Here is an 18,672-nt window from a genome sequence, read left to right on the forward strand (position 1 = left end):
CAGTTATATGGGCTTTTGGTGGGAAATGATCCCTTTGCAGCCGACCTTTACGCAAACCTTCTTCGATTCAACAGAGGTCACGGGCATCATGCTCATCATGACGAAGATGTTGGCAAACTCGGACGCGTACAGTACCGAGCTGACTCTGCTACACAAAAATGTGAGTGGCATGAAAGAGAAGTTTGTCTCCTTGGTTTGATTCAATGGCTAAAACAGAAAGGGAAAGAAAGAAACTAATCAAGACAAAATCTAGGGCTTTCGGCGGCTATGAGGATCCTGTAAACATCGACAGTTGTCTGACTGATCCACCAAATTATCAGCAATTAGCTAATGGACTGCGCAAGGAGATATTCACCATCAGATATATACGTTTTCAGATACGCTGCGTTGCATGTTATTGTTGTTGAGTTTATTGTTGCGACTAACGAACATTCTCACGCTTCAACTCGTGACCCAAGAATTCAAAATACAAGCTGAGCGTATAGTCGACTGGCTGTAAGTCCTCATGTTACTATTTACCATCTTTTCAAAGCCGGGTTTTATTAACTTGTAGGATTATGTGTTTAGTAATGGAGCCAAGAAGAACTTGGCAGTACGGGGAAAACATGCTAGCCTCATATCTATTCTGACGAGGCTTTTTGAGCCTCTGATCAGGATGCACTGCCTCTCAATCGCAGCCAGCTATAAGGATCCCGGCAGCGGCAGCGAGGTCTTTGACTTCATCAGGAGTGTTGGCCTGTATGGCTCGTGTTACTAGGAGGATGGTGCTACGCTGTTGCTACCCTGGATGTCCAGACTCACGACCTGCGAGGACTAGGGCGTCCATTTGCTGTACAACATTCGAGACGCTAATGTCAGGGTTGTTTTGCAATAGAGTGAAGGGTAAAAGGCAGAGGGCAGTATAGGGGTGTATTGTGACGAGACGACGGACTATCATTCCACCATCGGTGAGTTCGGAGTCCTTTTAGATAAGCAAAATGCCGAGATGGCGTAAACACAGTCTCCTAGATTCCGCAGTCCGAGCGACATGACTGTAATTTTGCGCGGGCCGGCGACTAGCATGTGATACCCGGTGTTTAAACTCCGGCTTGTTGGATAACTTCACGGTATCACGATTCAATTATAAATCTCTTGGGCTACGCGCGATAATCTTGGAAGATCTTTAAATATAAGCTGCGAGGCATTATTAGATAGTCCTTCGTTTTTGGAACCACTCCTAAAGCTTTTCACGCTTTGATCTTCGATGATCTAAGGGCGATCCCTGCATCCAGATATCTCCCTTTCCAAACTCGCTAGATTCTATTCACCATAAATCCAACCTCGCATTATGGCGATCGGTGTCAACGCTGGTAGTCAGGGGGCTGAATAAGAACTTACAAATGTCTTTATCCCATCTAAATCCCTAAAAGCTATATGCCAAAGCTAACACATGATCAGCTGTTGCGATCTGTCGAGGGGGCAACCATACAGCATTCCGGTACTGCAGTTGAGCACCAGGACGAAAAGCAACAAAGACTGTCCAGTCTTACTAGCAAGATTGAAGACATCTTGACCAGCTTTCCTGCAGAAGGCACCGGGCTCGAAGGGTTCTCCGATGCTATCAATCTGCTAAGCAGCTATTCGGTGAATACATCATCTCGTGGCTTTCTGGGAAAACTGGTATCGGGACCTTCACTGCCTGGCATTGCTGCGGATTTATATGTGTCCATTCTCAATAACAACGGCCATGTGTGGCGAACTTCACCTGCTCTCTCCACCGTGGAGAGACACGTTAGTCTCGAGCTGGCCAAGCTATTCGACCTGCGTGGTCCATACGCCGGAGGTGTCACAGTGCCAGGTGGAGCTGCCGGCAGCATGCTTGCCATGTTGGTAGCCCGAAACATTATTTCTCCAGACGTCAAAATCCAAGGACGCGCATCCAAAAAGTACGCCATTTTCGTGTCAGAGTCAGCACATTACTCGATATCGAATGCTGCCCAAATCGTTGGGCTCGGGTCAGACTCTGTTATCAGAGTGCCAACTGTGGACAATGAGATCATGGACATGCTTAGCCTTGAGAACCTGGTTCGCGCTGCAGTAGATAGTGACAAGATTCCATTGATGATTTCTCACCTGAGCCGATGTGTGAAGGGGGAACTGAAGACGAGATGATCGAGGAAGCATTGAAAGTTGTCTGAGTTGATCTCTAGTCTACAAAAGAGAGGTGCTGAAGAGCGACTATATACACACGCAGGTGATCTGCGGTGGGTACTGACTACGTCAGTACGACATGATTGCTGCAATTTCCGGAACTACTGTCAGCGGCGCGTTTGATCCTCTCGACAAAATTGGTGCGATCGCCCGGGCGGCGAATGCTTGGTTCCATGTGGATGCCTGCTGGGGCGGAGCAGTCGCCTTTTCTGACAAGCTGAAACACATGCTTCGCGGAAGCGAGCTGGCGGACAGCATCGCCTTCAACCCGCACAAGATGCCCGGGGTGCCTTTGCTCTGTGCCTTTCTGTTAGCAAGAGATTTACGCACGTTCTGGGTTGCGAATAAACTAAAGGCTGGATACTTGTTCCATGAAAACCATGCCAATACAAAGGCAGAAAAGATCCAACCTCTGGATCAAAAGCATGACTCGAAGGACTGGAGGAATTCCGCTCAGCTGGAAGATGCTCCCAATGTGTCTGAAATTCGAGATCTTGCTTCACTGACAGTGCAGTGCTGTCGATGATCAGACGCAACCAAAATGTTTCTCCATTGGAAATATTATGGTACCAATGGGATTGGTCGAGAGGTTGAGCAGGCTGTCGATTGTGCGCAGCACTTTGCTCGACTCCTTAGCTCTCATTCCAACTTCGAGCTCCTGACTGAGCGCCACGTCTTTGCTCAAGTATGTTTCTACTGGAAACATCAGAAACAAATCGACTCACTCAATGATCGTGCGGCTCTGAACAGTCGAAGTACGCATTTTTTGTACGATAGACTTGCTCAACATGGATGGTATATAGATCATGCACCTGACGAGGTCAATGGTGAGTTTCTTCGAGTGGCATGCACTCGATCCACAACGCGACAGACAGTTGAGCAACTTTTCGCCAAGTTGATAGAAGTGGGTAAGGCATTGGATCAGTGAGCCCGCCTAAGCAGACGCCTTTCGTTTATACATGCTTGGAAGCTTGCGGTAAATGGATATTTCATAATTTCAAAGCGAATTCTTCTGTGTCCTTGCACTATCAGCTTCTTTTGACAAATAAGTATCGAGAATTGTTTCCACACGTGGTAACTCTCGGGGGTTCAGTGATATCGATCCTGTGTTATGTTCGATAACGCGCCCTGCAAATGGGAAATAATCCTATTTTTAATGTTGAGATGAACGAGGTTATGGTGAGTTAAAATAACAGGTTATTTGATTGAGTATCTGTGCGTATCTATGGCAGAAGTAAAAGGTATGTGTTAGGTAATCATAGAGCATGAAGTCCGAAACGTAGGTGGCTGGGCTTTTATTTCAACACTGAGATCCTCACGCCGACAAGTATGCACGAACTTCAGTGGCATGAACTTTGCGACATTACTCTGTCATTTACTTCTATCTATTCTGACGTAAAGCTAAACTCACTATATGTCGGACGCTTAAGACAAGTAGCGAACTTTTAGCGCGTGGTCTCTTGATTGTAGCATAGGTATTGGTATCGTTCTGATTTGCTTTGGTGCTAGTTACCGGGTCTATCAAGTTTGCTGAAAGATAACATGCAGCTGTGTAGAAAGTTATGGAGGTAGGAGACGCCTCAATAGCGAAGCATGTCCTGATGTGAAATCGATTCCTTGTTATCAACCTATTACAGTATCTCCTACTCCAATGCCCTCCAAGAAATTAATGTTTTGCAGCTTCGTTATGTTTTCACAAAAGATGACAAACAGAAAGTATCCACTAAAGGAGCAGGGATCCAGATACAAACCCCGAGAAGAAGTTTGAATATAGTGTGGCCGAGACCGAGTCATGCACTCGGAGATTACAACACAAACATTCCGAGCGGCGGGACTCCGAAATCCTCCGATTGGACCCCATGGCCGGCCGAAGAGAGAGTGCGGCATCTACCTGCTGCCGAGTATGTTTCGTAAGACCTCGTACTGCTTCACATGGATGCGAGAGGCTACCCTATATGACCATAAATCCATCATGTACTTACTGGGAGTCCAGATTGTTATTCATTGACGTCGCGCCAAACAAGAGATTATTGCGTGAACTCCAGGTCAAGATTAGAAAGCTGTTTCCCATTCTGATTCAAAGTTCCGGTAGCACTATCCCTAGCCCATATAACCAAGAAATACGCTGAACAAAATGCCACAGACTTGCGACGGAGTTGACACATCACTTGGGTCTGGAACATCAAGCAATGGAAGCCAGTGGAAGATATTCGTGCACATAGAGGAAACGACAACGTACTTCGACATACCGATGGATGTCACCGCTACAGCCCATGGTGAGGTCAAGGTTAGAGCAGCCACAGATCCGCCACCGGATGGAGGGTGGAGGGCATGGTTATGCGGTAAGCAGCAATCACAAAAGTGCACTCTAGGTGTTCCGACTAAAAGATGCAACAGTCCTATGTGGCCATTTCATTTTCATGAATACTTGGGGCTTCATCAATAGCTTCGGGATCTTCCAAACTTATTATACCTCAGTCTTAGACCTCCCAGCTGCGGATGTCTCATGGATTGGCTCAATCCAAGTGTTCCTGAGCTTTTTCATTGGTGCCGTGGTCGGGCGTTACACCGATGCTGGTTACCTGCGCCTCATGCTAGTTTGCGGTGCAACCTTGATACTCGTGGGTATCTTTACGGCCTCATGTGCTACTCAATACTGGCAATTAGTCCTTTCTCAAGGGATATGTTGCGGACTTGGCAACGGCTTTCTCGTCACCCCAGCTGTTGCTGTTGTTTCGACGTATTTTGAGCGGAAACGCTCGTTGGTGATTGGCCTTACCACTTGTGGATCCGTTACGGGCGGGCTCATATTCCCTGCTATGGCTAGGCAACTCATACCGACCATCGGATTTGCGTGGACGCTTCGTGCCATTGGTTTTGTTCAACTCGCAACACTGGCCGTTATAATGGCCTTTATGAAGTCACGACTACCTCCACAAAGCCCCTACCATCTAGTGGATTGGGCCTCTTTTAAAGAACGGGAGTATACATTCTTCACTGTGGGAATGTTTTTTGTAGGTTTCCTATTGATTCTCGTACTTTTTGCCAGCGATTATGTGTCTAATCTGTCACAGAACTTTTGGGCTGTCTTTTTCGGTTATTTTTTTCTCGGTTCATTTAGCCGAGATGTTATCGGGCTAACTTATGTTGAATCGTTGAACCTTCTTTTGGTCCTCAATGGTGTCGGCATCATTGGCCGAACTCTACCTAATTACTTGGCTGACAAAGTAGGACCCCTTGGTATGTTGATACCGGCCTGCCTACTAGCGAGTGTCATGGTCTTTTCTTGGATTGCAGTCCATACATTGAGCCAACTATACGCCTGGACAGTTTTATATGGAATTATTGGTGGAAGCATTCTCAGCCTCTTCCCTGCTGGCATTTCCAGTTTAACCACAGATTTAAGCACGCGAGGAGCCCGCATTGGTATGAATTTTACTGTCATCAGCTTTGCCGTTTTGACTGGAAATCCAATTGCCAGCGCGATTATCGCGGCTCAGCACGGCGCTTACATCGGTGCCCAAGTATTCATGGGTATCAGTTTGTTAGTTGGAATGGTATTCATTTACTTCGCCCAAATTATAAAGGAAAAGAGCGCATAAAAGACTTCAGATCTCCGACTCTAGCTAATAGTAAATTTATATAATTCCATAAATTGTAGTATTTTCTTTTCGCGATAAGGCTGTGTCTGTTTGAAGTCCAGTTAAACAGCGGCACCTTGATCGACGAATAGTTTACATATTTTGTATACTTAGCAATAAAAAACCGTAATTGGAAGATAAGTTAAGTGATGTTATACATATTCCCATGCATCGATATAGTATTACGTATGCGTGCTTCTCGGCAGCGCTTCAATGTAAGGTGCGTAACTGTCTATTAAGAACTTCCCAACTAAAGATGAGCATATCTGGTATATTTCGCTAGTATATGTATTTATCGGCATGCTTAACCATACACAGGCCGTGAAATCTGCATGGATATTGAATATAAGCCTGGCGCTGAGAAATTCAAATCTAAGAATCCTGTGTGCGTTCTGTTGCACCAAATCTAGTGGCAAACACTGGTAGTAAAATAATCGCTTTATATTTGTCTACTTGTTAGAATACTGGAATTTGCGGTTTAGTACGATGAAGGTATCTAGATACCTAGGTAGATAGTACAGACTGGTATACTGTTAGTCAGCCGAACGCCGGAAGGCGTTATCTACAGGCCATCGTATGAAGGGAAGTATTCTCTTGAGATGGCACGTTGAATATATATCTATTTGCCGTCGCCTGTTGTACTGTAAGGCCAGAGCCTTGCTGATTTGTACTGGTACTTCACGGAAAACGACGGAGAAGAAGGTTTTTGATGGAAGATGATTATGTCAACTAGCTACGGCCACGAGACTGTGGATTATCAGGCTCTGATGATCATCAATCTATGTGTGGCAAGTGTAGCAAAAGGTGATAAAGAGAAGAGGGCGGAAAGCTACAGTGGCTGCAGGGGAAATTAGGTACTAGTACCTAGTGTGGTGCCTAGCACCTAACATGTACGAAGTGAAATCCATCTGGATGGTGAGACCATTCTACAGCCTCAGTATTTAAAGGACTTTGCCAAGACTACAACTGCTCTGAAAGATAGTGGAACCAAGTTCCCTACACTATTTATAACCGTTATGAATGATTGTCGGGCGATTGTGATAGACGCAATAGAAGAAATCAGCTTGGCTTATAAATGCATCGCAACCAATATAGAACGGGCAAGAAAGAAGGCAACGCACCAAGATAACGAGAGATCTAGTGGTGCAGATGTTTGGACGTGGGATACACCTATCGGAAGCCGCCCGAGCTATTCCCAGGTGCTTTGAAGTTTCTGTAAAAAAGATTTCTTATTGGTTCAAGAATGCTCCTTGGTCACCTTGATGGGCACCACTGAAAACGAAACGTGGAGACAGTTGGGTCCCCTAGGTCTATTCATCTCTGTCTAAGCGTTTTATAGATTACTCAATAGCTTACCTCACCTGAGCCAATATGTGAAGGGAAGGATGTGATCGAAGGAGCATAGAAAGATATCTAAGTTGATCTAAGATCAACAACGAGAAGTCCTAAACAGCTATCCAATATACCAGAGCAGGTGATCTGCGGTAGGTACTGACTACATTAGTGCAACATTTCAATATTATGGTACCGCGTTGGCTATCGCTGCAAATGAGGGAGGGATACACGCGACTATCATGCCATTAGGCATACTCGCAGCTAGCGAAAGATTGAATACAGTATACAAAGGACGCCTAACATTCAGTGTTAATTTGGAGGACTAGACCCTGGCAGATTATTCAGGAGCAGCATAGGCACTAATACCAAGCCTTCTGGGTCTTATATTAGCTGCATACAAGGTAGATAAAAGTCTCGTTCATTAATCAATAGTTTTTCTTTTCCTTCACTGCCTTAAGAAGAACTAAGTAGCAAATGGACATGTGTTAGTATCGCACCTATCTTTACCAAATCCAAGCAGAAAGTGCACGGGCGTCAAATATGGTATGATGTGACGTTATAAGGTCAAGGTCACAGAACCGTAACTACAGGCTATATCACAGCTTGATAGACCAAATTTAATGAGTGAGTCACAAAGATATGAGACTTATCGGGGAGTTCCCAGATACTTTTGGATCATAATGCACGGAAGTGATGTTGTGAAGAGGATGTGTTAGCTATGATAACTACTAGGTGGTAGATTCTTCCCAGTCATCTCATCTAGCGATTTCGATGATCATGGCATTCTAAAGACATGGAAATATCTTGAGATGCGTAAAAGAACTGTGATTCATCGAAGTGATATCCATCCTTCACGCACTTGTACGTGGCCATGGAGTCCCGAAGCTGCGGCTAGCAGCCATCGCACCAGTGCCCGGGGAACCGGTAGGACTAGTTAGATCTTCCTAGGTATAAGATCTTGCGGCACAGCTTGTTTGAGCAGCAGGTGGTCTCCTTTCTTACAAGCCATGTTTCGCGGAAATGGAGTTCACCTGCGCCCAGTTGCTCTTGAGTGGTTTGGATCCTAAGCTCACGGCAGATGTCGTTGCATTCATGCGTAGAGAAATCCTTCAAGCCATCCCGAGCACGTTTGGTACCATACTCTTGGAACCTCTCATAGGAATCAGTCAAGATTTCAGCCGCAAGTATGTTGTTGCCATGTGCAATTATCTTGTCAACGAAGAGCGAGCCTCTAGACCGTTCCAAGGTGAAATGAGAAAAAGCCTCCGTGAATATGTAGGACGCGTCATTGTCGAACACTTCGTCGCGATCGGTAGGCATTCTCAACCGATCTGGCAACAAGTAGTTTTCGCGGTCACTATCCCCACTACGCGTGAATGGTATGTACACGAGACAGTCCAAAGGCTTATGGCCATAGCCGAGAAGCGCGTTGAATTCAAGAGCAAAAGTTCGAGTCAACTCCATGCTTCGAATCCTTTTGGTAAATAAGTCCAACCAGTGACTTTGTGTCTTTTTAGACGTCTGAATGAAGAACTCGTTTGACGAACAAGCAATTTTGGCGTATGAGTACAGCATATTTGAGTTCTCCTCGAATGGCTTGGAGTGGGCATATATAGTCAGCGGGGCATAGTTTACATCGGTGTCGTTGTCTCCGGCTATCAGATTGTGGAGGATCCTGGAATCATGCCCAGCGGCGTTGCTCATCACGGCTAAGGCTTGCACCGTTTCATCGAGCCAGCCGCTGGCATCCCACTGTGGACGGCTAACTTCCCTCCCTAGCGGTTGTACCCGGGTCCACGCTGCCATCGACTAGGTGGCTTGTTAGTTGCCACTTGCGGCGGCGATGTATCTAAAGCGCTGGCATCCACGTCGTCTGCATTGATATAGGGAGCAGCCGATTTTTTGTTTTCCTCTCGCACCGTAGGAGGGTCTTCAAGGCCTCTCGCCTATGACGACGCATCCAATGGCTCCTCTGCCAGTTTTGGCCAGACGACAGTAGCTTTCCTAGCAGATATGAACCTCAGAGCTTCGAAGCCATGCCCCCGAGAGTGGGAGATATGCTCAAATTCACTCAGCTCCTTTCACCAGCTAATTCTCTTGCGCATACCTCGCGCTCAGCCCTTTCGTACTGAAGACGGTGATAATTTGCAATATCCTCGTATGACTTGTACTCAACCCCGTCGTACTGAAGACTGTATCTATCTCGTAGACTCTCGTAAAAATCCAATGGCTCATCCGCCAGTTTTGGCCAGACGACAGTAGCTTTCCTAACAGATATGAAACTCAGAACTTCGAAGCCATGCCCCCGAGAGTGGGAGATATGCTCAAATTCACTCAGCTCGTTCAATGTCAAAGCATCTTGCGTATGAATCGTTTCTGCGTTGGAGTGATACCATGGTTTTGGGAAAAGCGAATGCCAATTGTGGACTAGTTTCATCGCCAATTTGTGCTTGTATTCTTCAGCCAAAAGCCCTTGGGTTGTGTTTGTTATTGAAGATGAGCGGCGCATTTCATCTGATTTTGAGTCCTGTTCGTTACGAAGCATCGTGCTGCGGAGCGATGCATGTTGCAGAGAGTTCGAGAGTTGTTCCTTCTCCTGCTGTAGCTTGAGAATCTGTCGATCAAGATCGGTCATGCGTACACGCATGGGTTCCAACTTTTCTTCTTCTTGATCAATCTGCTGCTGCACATGCATGTACTCATTTGTGGCTGTGTATTCGTCTTGAAAACCGTGGAGCAGATCGTTCATGATACTTATCTGTCCCATTGCATATGATATATCAACTGTGTCTTCTTTGCTCCACTTCGTGGACTCCACGCGAACAACAAACATGGTGCGGTTCCCGACAAGCTCTGGGCGAATGCCAACGTGCAATCCACGCCTGCCATTGTTGGCGCCGTGTTTCCCAAATTCATCTGGCTTCAGCGAATCCAGGTTCTGTAGGACCGTATCTAGCTCAATGGCTTGGGAGCATATCAAGACGTGCCATTCTACCCGGGGTTGCGAGTCTTGATTTTTGGGGTCCAATATGACTAAAACGTCGAATTCTTCTGTCTTGAGGGGCTTCAGTCGGATACAGACTTTTCTGACGTCACTACCATTTGTTTGAACGGTTGGCACAATCATGTCCCTTTCTTCATCCCACCATACACGAGGTTCAACCTCGGCCACCTTGACAAACCTCTCGACAGAATTGTCAATGTAGAAGGTGAGCTGCGAATTTGAGCTTTCCCCGCCTCTGTGAACTGTAGTAAGCAGCCGTAGTACTTTAGGCAGTGTTTTGGAAGCAGGGACTGAAAGCAGGCTCAGATCGCGGTCGTACAGTCTCTCGTATTTGTCAGACAGACCGGGCGAGGCAGACTTGGTCACTGGGATGGCAATGACTCGGTCAGGGTCATCATTCAGACGACAGTGTAGAATAATGAAGCTATGGCCCGATTCGTCCTCGTGAAGGCACCGATGGAGTTGTAGGCTACCACCAGCAACATGAACCGGGTCTAAAAGTTCATTCTCATGCTCACTGGGCACGATTCTGCCTGACGAAGAGAAGTCTGCCGGACTGGTTGCTAGTGCGCCTCGAGGGCAGTCGCTCAATGCAATGCGTTGGAGTCCCCAGGCCAATATGGAATCGTCTCGATTTTGTCGCATGATTTCTTCCTGTAAACGTATAAAGGCACGGTCGCCGTCGCCGTAGATCATCGGCATGCTAATGTCGAACAATCCCAGAAGACAATATGCCAGATCTTCTTTCCTCCTTGTGCTCCTCTTGGCCGCCCAGGACATTCGTTGAGCCACGCTTGCCTCATTTAGATCCATCACTCCCAGAAGGAACTGTCTAGGAATGCCAGTAGTGCTGACAAGCACCGGGCACAGCTCTCGTTTGGTACCAAGACAGTCCCAATCATTGCGGTAGAATCGCAAAACCTTGGGAGCGATCAGTTCCTGCAACGTCCAGCCACGACTGAACCATCGGCTGTGACTGAAAGCGGAGTCTGTGTCCCACTGGTCGACATATCCGTCCACATCAGAGAGATACGCGTAGCAGATGCTCGCATCGGCGTACCATCGAAACATTGAGTTGATAGCCTCGCTGAGCTCTGTAGAATTGGTCTTATCGATACAACACGTATCGATCCAGACGTAGTCTAGACCATCCTTAACAGCTTGAGCGCAGCTCCCGTCGAATTTGCGCCGCCCCATTGTAGGTGGGATCCGCTCGTATTCTTGGGCATCTTGAAACGATACCTCCTCACTGTCTGGACCCCAGGTATGTGATAGGATGGCGTAGGCAGGTATATTGATATCCATGAACTCTTCTAGGACTTTTGTTCGGGCGTTTATAGACGCATTTTGACTGCTCTACCACTAACCAAGCTTGGACAGGAGTTCAGAGAGTAGCGTACTGTCACGCCTGCTATGAGGGGCGAGGTTTGTACTAGTTGGCAGGTTTGACGAAAACTACTGTGACTGTTGTCAACACTCGGTAATGGTTAAGGCAGAAGATGTTGCGAGGCTGTGATTGATTGAGATCATGAAGCTGACCATCAGATGAAGTTGGAGTCGCGCTCACGTGCAGTCTGCAAGCTACAGCCTGTTCTCGCTGCTCAGCCTTGCCGAGCTTTACCCCGCCCCATTGCCATCGTACCCTACATAAGAAGGGATGTCAGACAAATTCAGACTCTTTACAACTCCAAATTGGGACACACTGATCTCCAAGGAGAGGGAATAGTTGTTGACCCAGTTGGGCTGCGTGTTGGTCTGAAGTTTCCATAATAGAGGCGCCAGTAGGTGAACCTGGATTGACCTGCGTCTAGTGCCATGCCAAATTCGGTGATACGTGGTTTCGATATTGCTAGTGATCCGGAAATGCCAGACAATAGCAAGAGTGAACTCAGAAAACAGGTTAATGCTGCGCATGATTGAAAGGCAGTTTGAAGACAGCGAAAAAAAAAAAAATTAGCACAGGCAAGTTCCGACAACCCCCACCTATCACCAAAGTGGCATCAGCGCATGCAAATTGTATTACGAGGCTAAATAAAGTACAGCCACGCCCATTGCACAAGACGTCGTATCACTGTTTGTGGATAGTAGTACGAAATTCTTCGTGAGTGCTCCATAATGAAGGCGCCGTGACGATTTCCTGATGAGCACACTAGGTAACCTGGATAGGACTTATGCCGAGATCCGGAAGGTAAAGTCGATCGCCGCTTAGTCAACGGGCAATTGCCGTGCTGGTACGGAATATGCGGGAAGGACAATTGACATTACGCTAGACATGGGTGAATCTATTCAAGGATTGACTATTTCTTAATGGCATCTCGGCCTCGAGTTCCAATTGGAAGCACCTCATAGACGGCCGAAATCTGTAAACGGATGCCCCTTGTCGGCCGTTCCCCCACCCCCACATGATTCCGGCCTCAGGGCGTGCTGTGTAGGTATATATTGGAATGTAACCTCTTTTGTGCATTCTGTAGCTGGTCAAACAAAAGTGTCCGTTGTTGCAAAGATGCAGTTACATACTCTTTGCCTTTTCTCCCTGGCTTCTTCGCCCGTCATCGCACAAGCAACTTCTAGCGACAACTCCACATGGCCTAATAGCTTTCCCAAGCAGATTGTCGCAAACCGTCGTCGTACAGGGCTCACCACTGCAGAGTACCTCTATCACCATACAATAGTGCATGGCCGTAAAGCTTGGAACGCCCCAGACAGCATTGACCAGCCCATTGCCTACGTCCAAGACCATGCTTTTGACTCGGCCTATGGCATCAACACCACTGCACAAGGCATTAACACCCCTCAAGTCAGTTACTTTGGTCACAGCGACGTGACGGAACTGTACAGCCGCTCGCAAGAAGCATTCTTCACGCCCCCACCGAACAACTACACCCAAGATGTCATTGGACCGGACGGAAATGCATTTAGCGATTTCTCAGCTTCCATCAGCATGTATGCCTATGAAGATTTCCAGGCCGTCAATAGTTCTTGTGTGATCACGGAATCGTCGGAGCTCTTCAATGCCTTTTATTTCGTTTTTGCCAATGCAGAAAATGCAAATCAATTCTCATTCGACAATGCCACATTCGCTGCCGCTATCATGCAGACTTTGCTCGCCAGCCTCCCGTATGGATCCATATACAACGCCAGCATTCATACTTCAGTGCCTGGCCTCGATGCGCGCCTCTATTATGGGGGCATGGACAACCCCACTCTGAGTGCAGTTCTCAAGTTTTGGCTCTGCGACGATAATCTGGCTGTCAGCTCGTTTAGAATAGCGCAATTGGGCCTAATTTCGCAAAATGACGAGTTGGGAATCAACCTGGATGAAAGCTTTGTAATGTTTACTCGGGCAACGTTGATCTATGACCGAGCCAGTGCGATCCCATTCGACGATGAGAGGGCTAAACAAGCACTGCTGAACGATAGGTTCCGTGGAGATCTCGCCGGCCCACCCGTGCTGGCTTAAGCTATAACCGCTTCTAGCGGAATTGGCGCCTAATGCAGATGAGCACTTATTCAAGGTTCATAAGCATGTTCATCTGATACATAATCACATCTAAATACTACATGCCAATGCCGTTCAAAGACACTCTCAAGAGCATTGAAGATTGAATTTCATCCGCCCGGGCCAAAAGCTCTTGTGCATCCCAATTTGCCCAAACAAACTTGTCCTTCAGGAACTCGGCTTCTTTTGATGCAAGCCATACCAAGAAGTGAGCCGGCAGTTCCACTATAAATAGCAGCGGTTAGCACAGTGACAGCCAATCGCATGAAGCTGTTTTTGACATTACCTTGATCGGCCCCTTCTGTGATATTTGGGTTGATTTCAGTAGCAATAATTCCTGGTTGGATGCTCACAGTGTGAAAGCCCGGATTCTCAAAAGCGAAGTACTCAAATATCTTCAAGGCTGCCGCTTTTGACGCCGCGTAGCTAAAGACACCAGGAATCTCCGGCATAGGTGCCAAATGCCCGATGCCGCTCCCTATATTGAAAAGCTTGGCCCCGGGGGCTGCGCAATGCATAAATGCTTGAACTGAATTGAAAGCGCCCAAGATATTTGTTTTGATGCATCGTCGAAGTTCTGCTTCATCATAGTTGGACACCGGGCCCTCTGTCGGCAGCATGCCAGCGTTGGCGGCAAAAATGTCAATCTTGCCGACTTTGGCCACGATGCTATCCAACGCTGCCTCAATCGATTCGCGTTTTTCCACGTCTCCCGTTTCGAACAAGACACGGGTGGAATGACCAGCAGCCTGGATTTCTCGTGCTGCAATTTCGAGACGGTCGAGTCTGCGGCCTATAATGGCTACAGACTGCGCGCCAGCTTGAGCAAAGGCAATACCGATGGCCTTGCCAATTCCTGTGCCTCCGCCTGTGATGACAACGTTTCTTCCTGCTGCTGAAAGTTCCTGTCTCTTTGGCGAGATGAAGGGATATGGTTCGCTATGCCAGGATTCGGTGAACGAATCGAAGTTGGGGAGGGCAGGCGGCGCCATGATGAGTTTCAAATCACGATACTTTTTTGATGAGGATAGATCCATTAATAATCGCCAGATGAGTCGGGAAACACGCGTTTATATACCCGCTTTGCCAGGGGATGATCCCTTTGCTACGGTTCTAACGATTGAAGAATCCAAGAATTTCGGTGTAATTAGTCCCCGTTTGAGTTTACACCTGACTAATCGTATATGCTTCCGCGGAACTTGGATTTCTCAGTCATTGCATCAATGCTACAATCTTGCTGGAATTTCAGCACTGTATGTATTTGAAAATAGACCAGAAAATTGAAAAATATCCTACTGGAATGGTTTACTAATCTATATAACCACATACCGTCTACAAAATCATGATCAATTTGTTCTCCTGTCACTTCCTATCAACGACTCATCATACTCTTTTTATGAAACCCATAATAAGACTCCTACATGATGTCCCATCTTGAGCAGTCAAGAACAATTGTGGTAGTGGGCGCTACTGGCAATCAGGGCAGTGGTGTCGTCCGTTCCCTCCTCACCTCCACAACCGCATCATGGCGCGTTCGCGCACTTACTCGCGATCCTTCTTCCGCCAAATCACAGGCCTTTCTGTCAGCCAATCAAACCCCAGATGACCGCCTTGTCCTTGTCTCTGGTCATGTATATGACAGAGCTTCACTCATATCGGCCTTTACTGGGGCGTATGGTGTCTTTGCCGTGACCAGCGAGGTATACCCTTTCAAGGTGCTTGAGAAAGAGGAAGAGATGATGCATGAGATTGATGCTGGTCGCAACATGGTGGATGCTGCCAAGGAATGTGGCGTCAAGCACTTTGTGTTTAGTACTCTGCCCGACATGGTCAAGACTACAGGAGGCCGTTACCCAGGCATTCATCATATGAACAACAAGCATGCCATTGAGCAGCTTGCCAGAAAGGAGCTTGATGGCTACACTGGCCTCATACCTGGTGAGAAATACGCTCTTCATGAATAATCTCACAGTTTACCTGACGAAAGCCACTTAGGTTATTTTTACACAAATCTAGCATGGCCGCAATACAGCCAGCGAAGAGGTAAGACCGCTGAATTTCATGCTTGTTGATGCGGATGTATATTTGCAAATATGACTGACACGTTGTTCCAGAGGATGGTGTGGTGTGTTTCGTTGCTCCGATTCCTGGAGGCCAAGTCACTCAATGGACTGACCCAACCTACGACATGGGCATCTTTGCCGCCAGTAGGTCTCATTTATACTATGCAAATCCATTTACAGAGTATAAACTCATGTCCCAATCAGAGGTCTTTGAACTTGGCGTTCCCAGAACCAAGGACAGAAACTTTCTCGTCCTCTCCCCCCGCATCACAGCTGATGAGATGGCTTCCACTTTTACCCGCGTCACTGGTCAGCCCGCGGTCCACGTTCCTAATACAGCCGACGAGTTCGCGGACATGACGGCGCCTTTTGTTGGGCCTGCCTTCAGGGAAGATGCAAAGCAGATGATGGAATGGGCCGCTGTTACGCCTACGGACAAGGTCTGCTTTGGAGCCATGGACCCGCAGGATGATGATTCGTATGAGGTTCTTGGCGTTAGAGCTAGTACGTTTGAGGATTTTCTTCTGCGCAGTGGATGGAAAGGGCCCGAGTAAAGGGATGGGAGGGCGCCAAGCTCGAATACTCAGTCTCATCGTCTTGATCAGCAATGTATCAAAAGTTTGCTTTCATGTATTGCAAACTGCCAGAATGGTAGATAAGGGTGTACAATTCGTATTGTTCGATTTCTATATACATTAAATCCTTTTTCCTTATCTTTTTATGCTGCCAGTCCAGCCGTCATGAGCCTCAGCTGCCACTCAGACTCAGAGTACACTTCCAGGACTCTGCTTGCCTCCAAGACCTTTTCCACAACATAGCAACTGTTCTCCTCTGGCAATTCTCGCAGAAAACACGCGGCATCCGCCTTCAATATTTGATCACCTACACAATGACCATCGTCAAAATTCAGAAATAAGTCGACAGATAGGCAAAGCAATGAAGATGCAAAGGCACCTAGCTGCGTGACTATGAATATCGGATGTTTAAGCGGGATACTACCAAACAATTTCATGAATGCCCTGGACTCTCTCACCAGTGCATTCCAACCTGGAGGCTGGGATGGAGGGGTAGGTATATGTCCCACCGCCCCTGCGTCACTACTGTGAGCGTAGGTGAGGACTTTATCGATCCAGCTAAAGTCCATGGAATTGACCCGACAGAGCTGGCCGAGACATGCCACTACTATGGCAGAAAGAGTGCAAAGAAAGCGTGGTAGGTAAGTCGCGTGCATCACATCGGCCTGCGGCAACATTGGGGTTGGATTGATCAACTGGCCCGGTATCCTTGCTTTCCATTGTCTGATGGAGAGTCGTATACTCTCTGCCAACTGTGCCGTCTCGCCGGGATCCCTGCGGCTTGCTCGCACAGAGGACACACAGTCGTACACTCGGGATTCAATTTGTGCAAGTTCGATCCGTGCGCGGAAAAAGTTGAAACTCGTCAATGCATGGCCCTCGCCATCATCACTAACGCTGATGAAGCCAGCTTGGTCAGTTTTGTCCTCATCAGACTGTGGCATCGTCTCTGGTGGTAGATCCATATCCATATCATCGTCGTGGAGGATCGGTGCGTGTCTTAATCGCAACGCAACGTCCCTGTCTAGAATGTACGCGATCCAAAAGACACGTCTTCGTTGCGTCGCTTCTTCAGGGGCAATGGCCATGCCATCATAGTAGTCCCTCCGGTGTATGCCCATAGCCTGGGCGAACCTCATTGCAGCCGAGACAAAGACCATTGGTGCAGCGGGTTCTGGTCTGCCAAGAAAGATCATACCTAGACCGAGTAGGATTTGTACATGTTCGAGCTCCAGGTTATTCCCCTTGAGGATATCTGTCAAGACGGACTGTGCATTCTCGATGCATTGACCGACACTGGGTATTTGTAGCACTGGATCGAGATATCCAAAGCTGTGGCACTGAGTCAAGGCAATGATGAGATTGATACACGCCCATGAAGAGGCAGTTCGTTCGGATGGTTGACGATACCAGCTATTGATTATTTGCAGGAGGCGGCGAGGGTGGAAGAGTGGCAGCATGTTGTTTAATGTGGATAGATAGACATTGGCAATGGAGCGCACTGTCTCTTCCGAAAGAGAGACGGTGGTCGGAATCGATGATGCGTTGAACGAACCGTGCACTGATCTGGGGCTGGTAGACACGAAGGGGCTGTCGTTTAGGAGAAACGACGGATCTGATGCTGCGATGCTCCCCGTGCTGCTCTCCCCGAGAAAGATGTCAGATTGAATTTGGTTTCCATTGGCAACGCTGATTTCATTCGTGCCTCGAGTGTGTGGTCGTCGCTTTTGCGCTTGTTGGTCTCGACGGTGACCCTTCCTAGTTTTATTCTTCGGTCGACTAGCAGCATCGTGAGTGCAGTCGCTCTTGTATATCACGCAATTGGAGCATCGCGGACGATCTCCATTGCACTTGATTCTTTTGCGATAACAGAGATCGCATGACTGTATGGCAGTGGTGTGAGCCCAAGGAAACAGTGGTTTTGTCAGTGGGGTGTGCTACCTTGCGAATTGTTTTCGGCTCCATCACTCGAAGCAAGGACAACGCGTATTCAGTCCGGTAAAGCCGCAGCGTGGGGTCCTATGAATGGTAGAGAGCCACGGAATCGGGAAAGAGTGAATGCTGTCATGACAAGCGCCAGCCGAGCAACGGAGCTCCGTCCCGGCCTTGTAAATGCACAACTACTCCGTAGTTGGTTCCGCGGAACCGGCTTAGAAATCGGCTATGCACGTACCGTTGTTTGCAGGCTACTACTAGGTCGCTACCGTAGACACCCGGAACTCGCTTATCTTTGCGCTTTAAGCTTAAATTCAAGTGGCGCTGCCCCACATCGGACGGCGTCTTGGAAGTGTCGAAGAGCAATTGCTTACCAACATGCTGACACAATAGAACCAGTACACCCTGATGGCCAGAGCCAGCTACAACG

General features: G+C 47.7%; 8 protein-coding genes across 8 annotated transcripts; 5 read left to right on the forward strand and 3 right to left on the reverse strand.

Moving 5' to 3' along the window:
* Positions 1-1,413: 1,413 nt before the first annotated feature.
* Positions 1,414-2,151, forward strand: PFICI_09216 (uncharacterized protein; the record flags this gene model as incomplete). Its single annotated transcript, XM_007837797.1, has 1 exon — positions 1,414-2,151. The coding sequence occupies one exon, from the start codon at positions 1,414-1,416 to the stop codon at positions 2,149-2,151; it is 738 nt and encodes a 245-aa protein (XP_007835988.1).
* Positions 2,152-2,269: 118 nt separating this feature from the next.
* Positions 2,270-2,716, forward strand: PFICI_09217 (uncharacterized protein; the record flags this gene model as incomplete). Its single annotated transcript, XM_007837798.1, has 1 exon — positions 2,270-2,716. The coding sequence occupies one exon, from the start codon at positions 2,270-2,272 to the stop codon at positions 2,714-2,716; it is 447 nt and encodes a 148-aa protein (XP_007835989.1).
* Positions 2,717-4,324: 1,608 nt separating this feature from the next.
* PFICI_09218 (uncharacterized protein) lies at positions 4,325-5,792 on the forward strand (the record flags this gene model as incomplete). The annotated part of the gene is made up of 3 exons (XM_007837799.1): positions 4,325-4,532; positions 4,588-5,204; positions 5,265-5,792. 3 exons carry the CDS (start codon positions 4,325-4,327, stop codon positions 5,790-5,792), a joined length of 1,353 nt encoding a protein of 450 aa, XP_007835990.1.
* A 2,304-nt stretch (positions 5,793-8,096) lies between these two features.
* PFICI_09219 (uncharacterized protein) lies at positions 8,097-11,475 on the reverse strand (the record flags this gene model as incomplete). Its single annotated transcript, XM_007837800.1, has 2 exons — positions 8,097-8,975; positions 9,274-11,475. 2 exons carry the CDS (start codon positions 11,473-11,475, stop codon positions 8,097-8,099), a joined length of 3,081 nt encoding a protein of 1,026 aa, XP_007835991.1.
* A 1,198-nt stretch (positions 11,476-12,673) lies between these two features.
* PFICI_09220 (uncharacterized protein) lies at positions 12,674-13,630 on the forward strand (the record flags this gene model as incomplete). Its single annotated transcript, XM_007837801.1, has 1 exon — positions 12,674-13,630. One exon carries the CDS (start codon positions 12,674-12,676, stop codon positions 13,628-13,630), a length of 957 nt encoding a protein of 318 aa, XP_007835992.1.
* Positions 13,631-13,727: 97 nt separating this feature from the next.
* On the reverse strand, positions 13,728-14,661 carry PFICI_09221 (uncharacterized protein; the record flags this gene model as incomplete). Its single annotated transcript, XM_007837802.1, has 2 exons — positions 13,728-13,894; positions 13,956-14,661. The coding sequence occupies 2 exons, from the start codon at positions 14,659-14,661 to the stop codon at positions 13,728-13,730; spliced, it is 873 nt and encodes a 290-aa protein (XP_007835993.1).
* Positions 14,662-15,093: 432 nt separating this feature from the next.
* Positions 15,094-16,286, forward strand: PFICI_09222 (uncharacterized protein; the record flags this gene model as incomplete). The annotated part of the gene is made up of 4 exons (XM_007837803.1): positions 15,094-15,607; positions 15,665-15,712; positions 15,784-15,876; positions 15,937-16,286. The coding sequence occupies 4 exons, from the start codon at positions 15,094-15,096 to the stop codon at positions 16,284-16,286; spliced, it is 1,005 nt and encodes a 334-aa protein (XP_007835994.1).
* A 164-nt stretch (positions 16,287-16,450) lies between these two features.
* Positions 16,451-17,767, reverse strand: PFICI_09223 (uncharacterized protein; the record flags this gene model as incomplete). The annotated part of the gene is made up of 1 exon (XM_007837804.1): positions 16,451-17,767. One exon carries the CDS (start codon positions 17,765-17,767, stop codon positions 16,451-16,453), a length of 1,317 nt encoding a protein of 438 aa, XP_007835995.1.
* Between the last annotated feature and the right edge of the window lie 905 nt (positions 17,768-18,672).

The sequence above is a fragment of the Pestalotiopsis fici genome (assembly GCF_000516985.1).
Source record: "Pestalotiopsis fici W106-1 unplaced genomic scaffold PFICI_Scf_6, whole genome shotgun sequence".
Lineage (NCBI taxonomy): Eukaryota > Fungi > Ascomycota > Sordariomycetes > Amphisphaeriales > Sporocadaceae > Pestalotiopsis > Pestalotiopsis fici.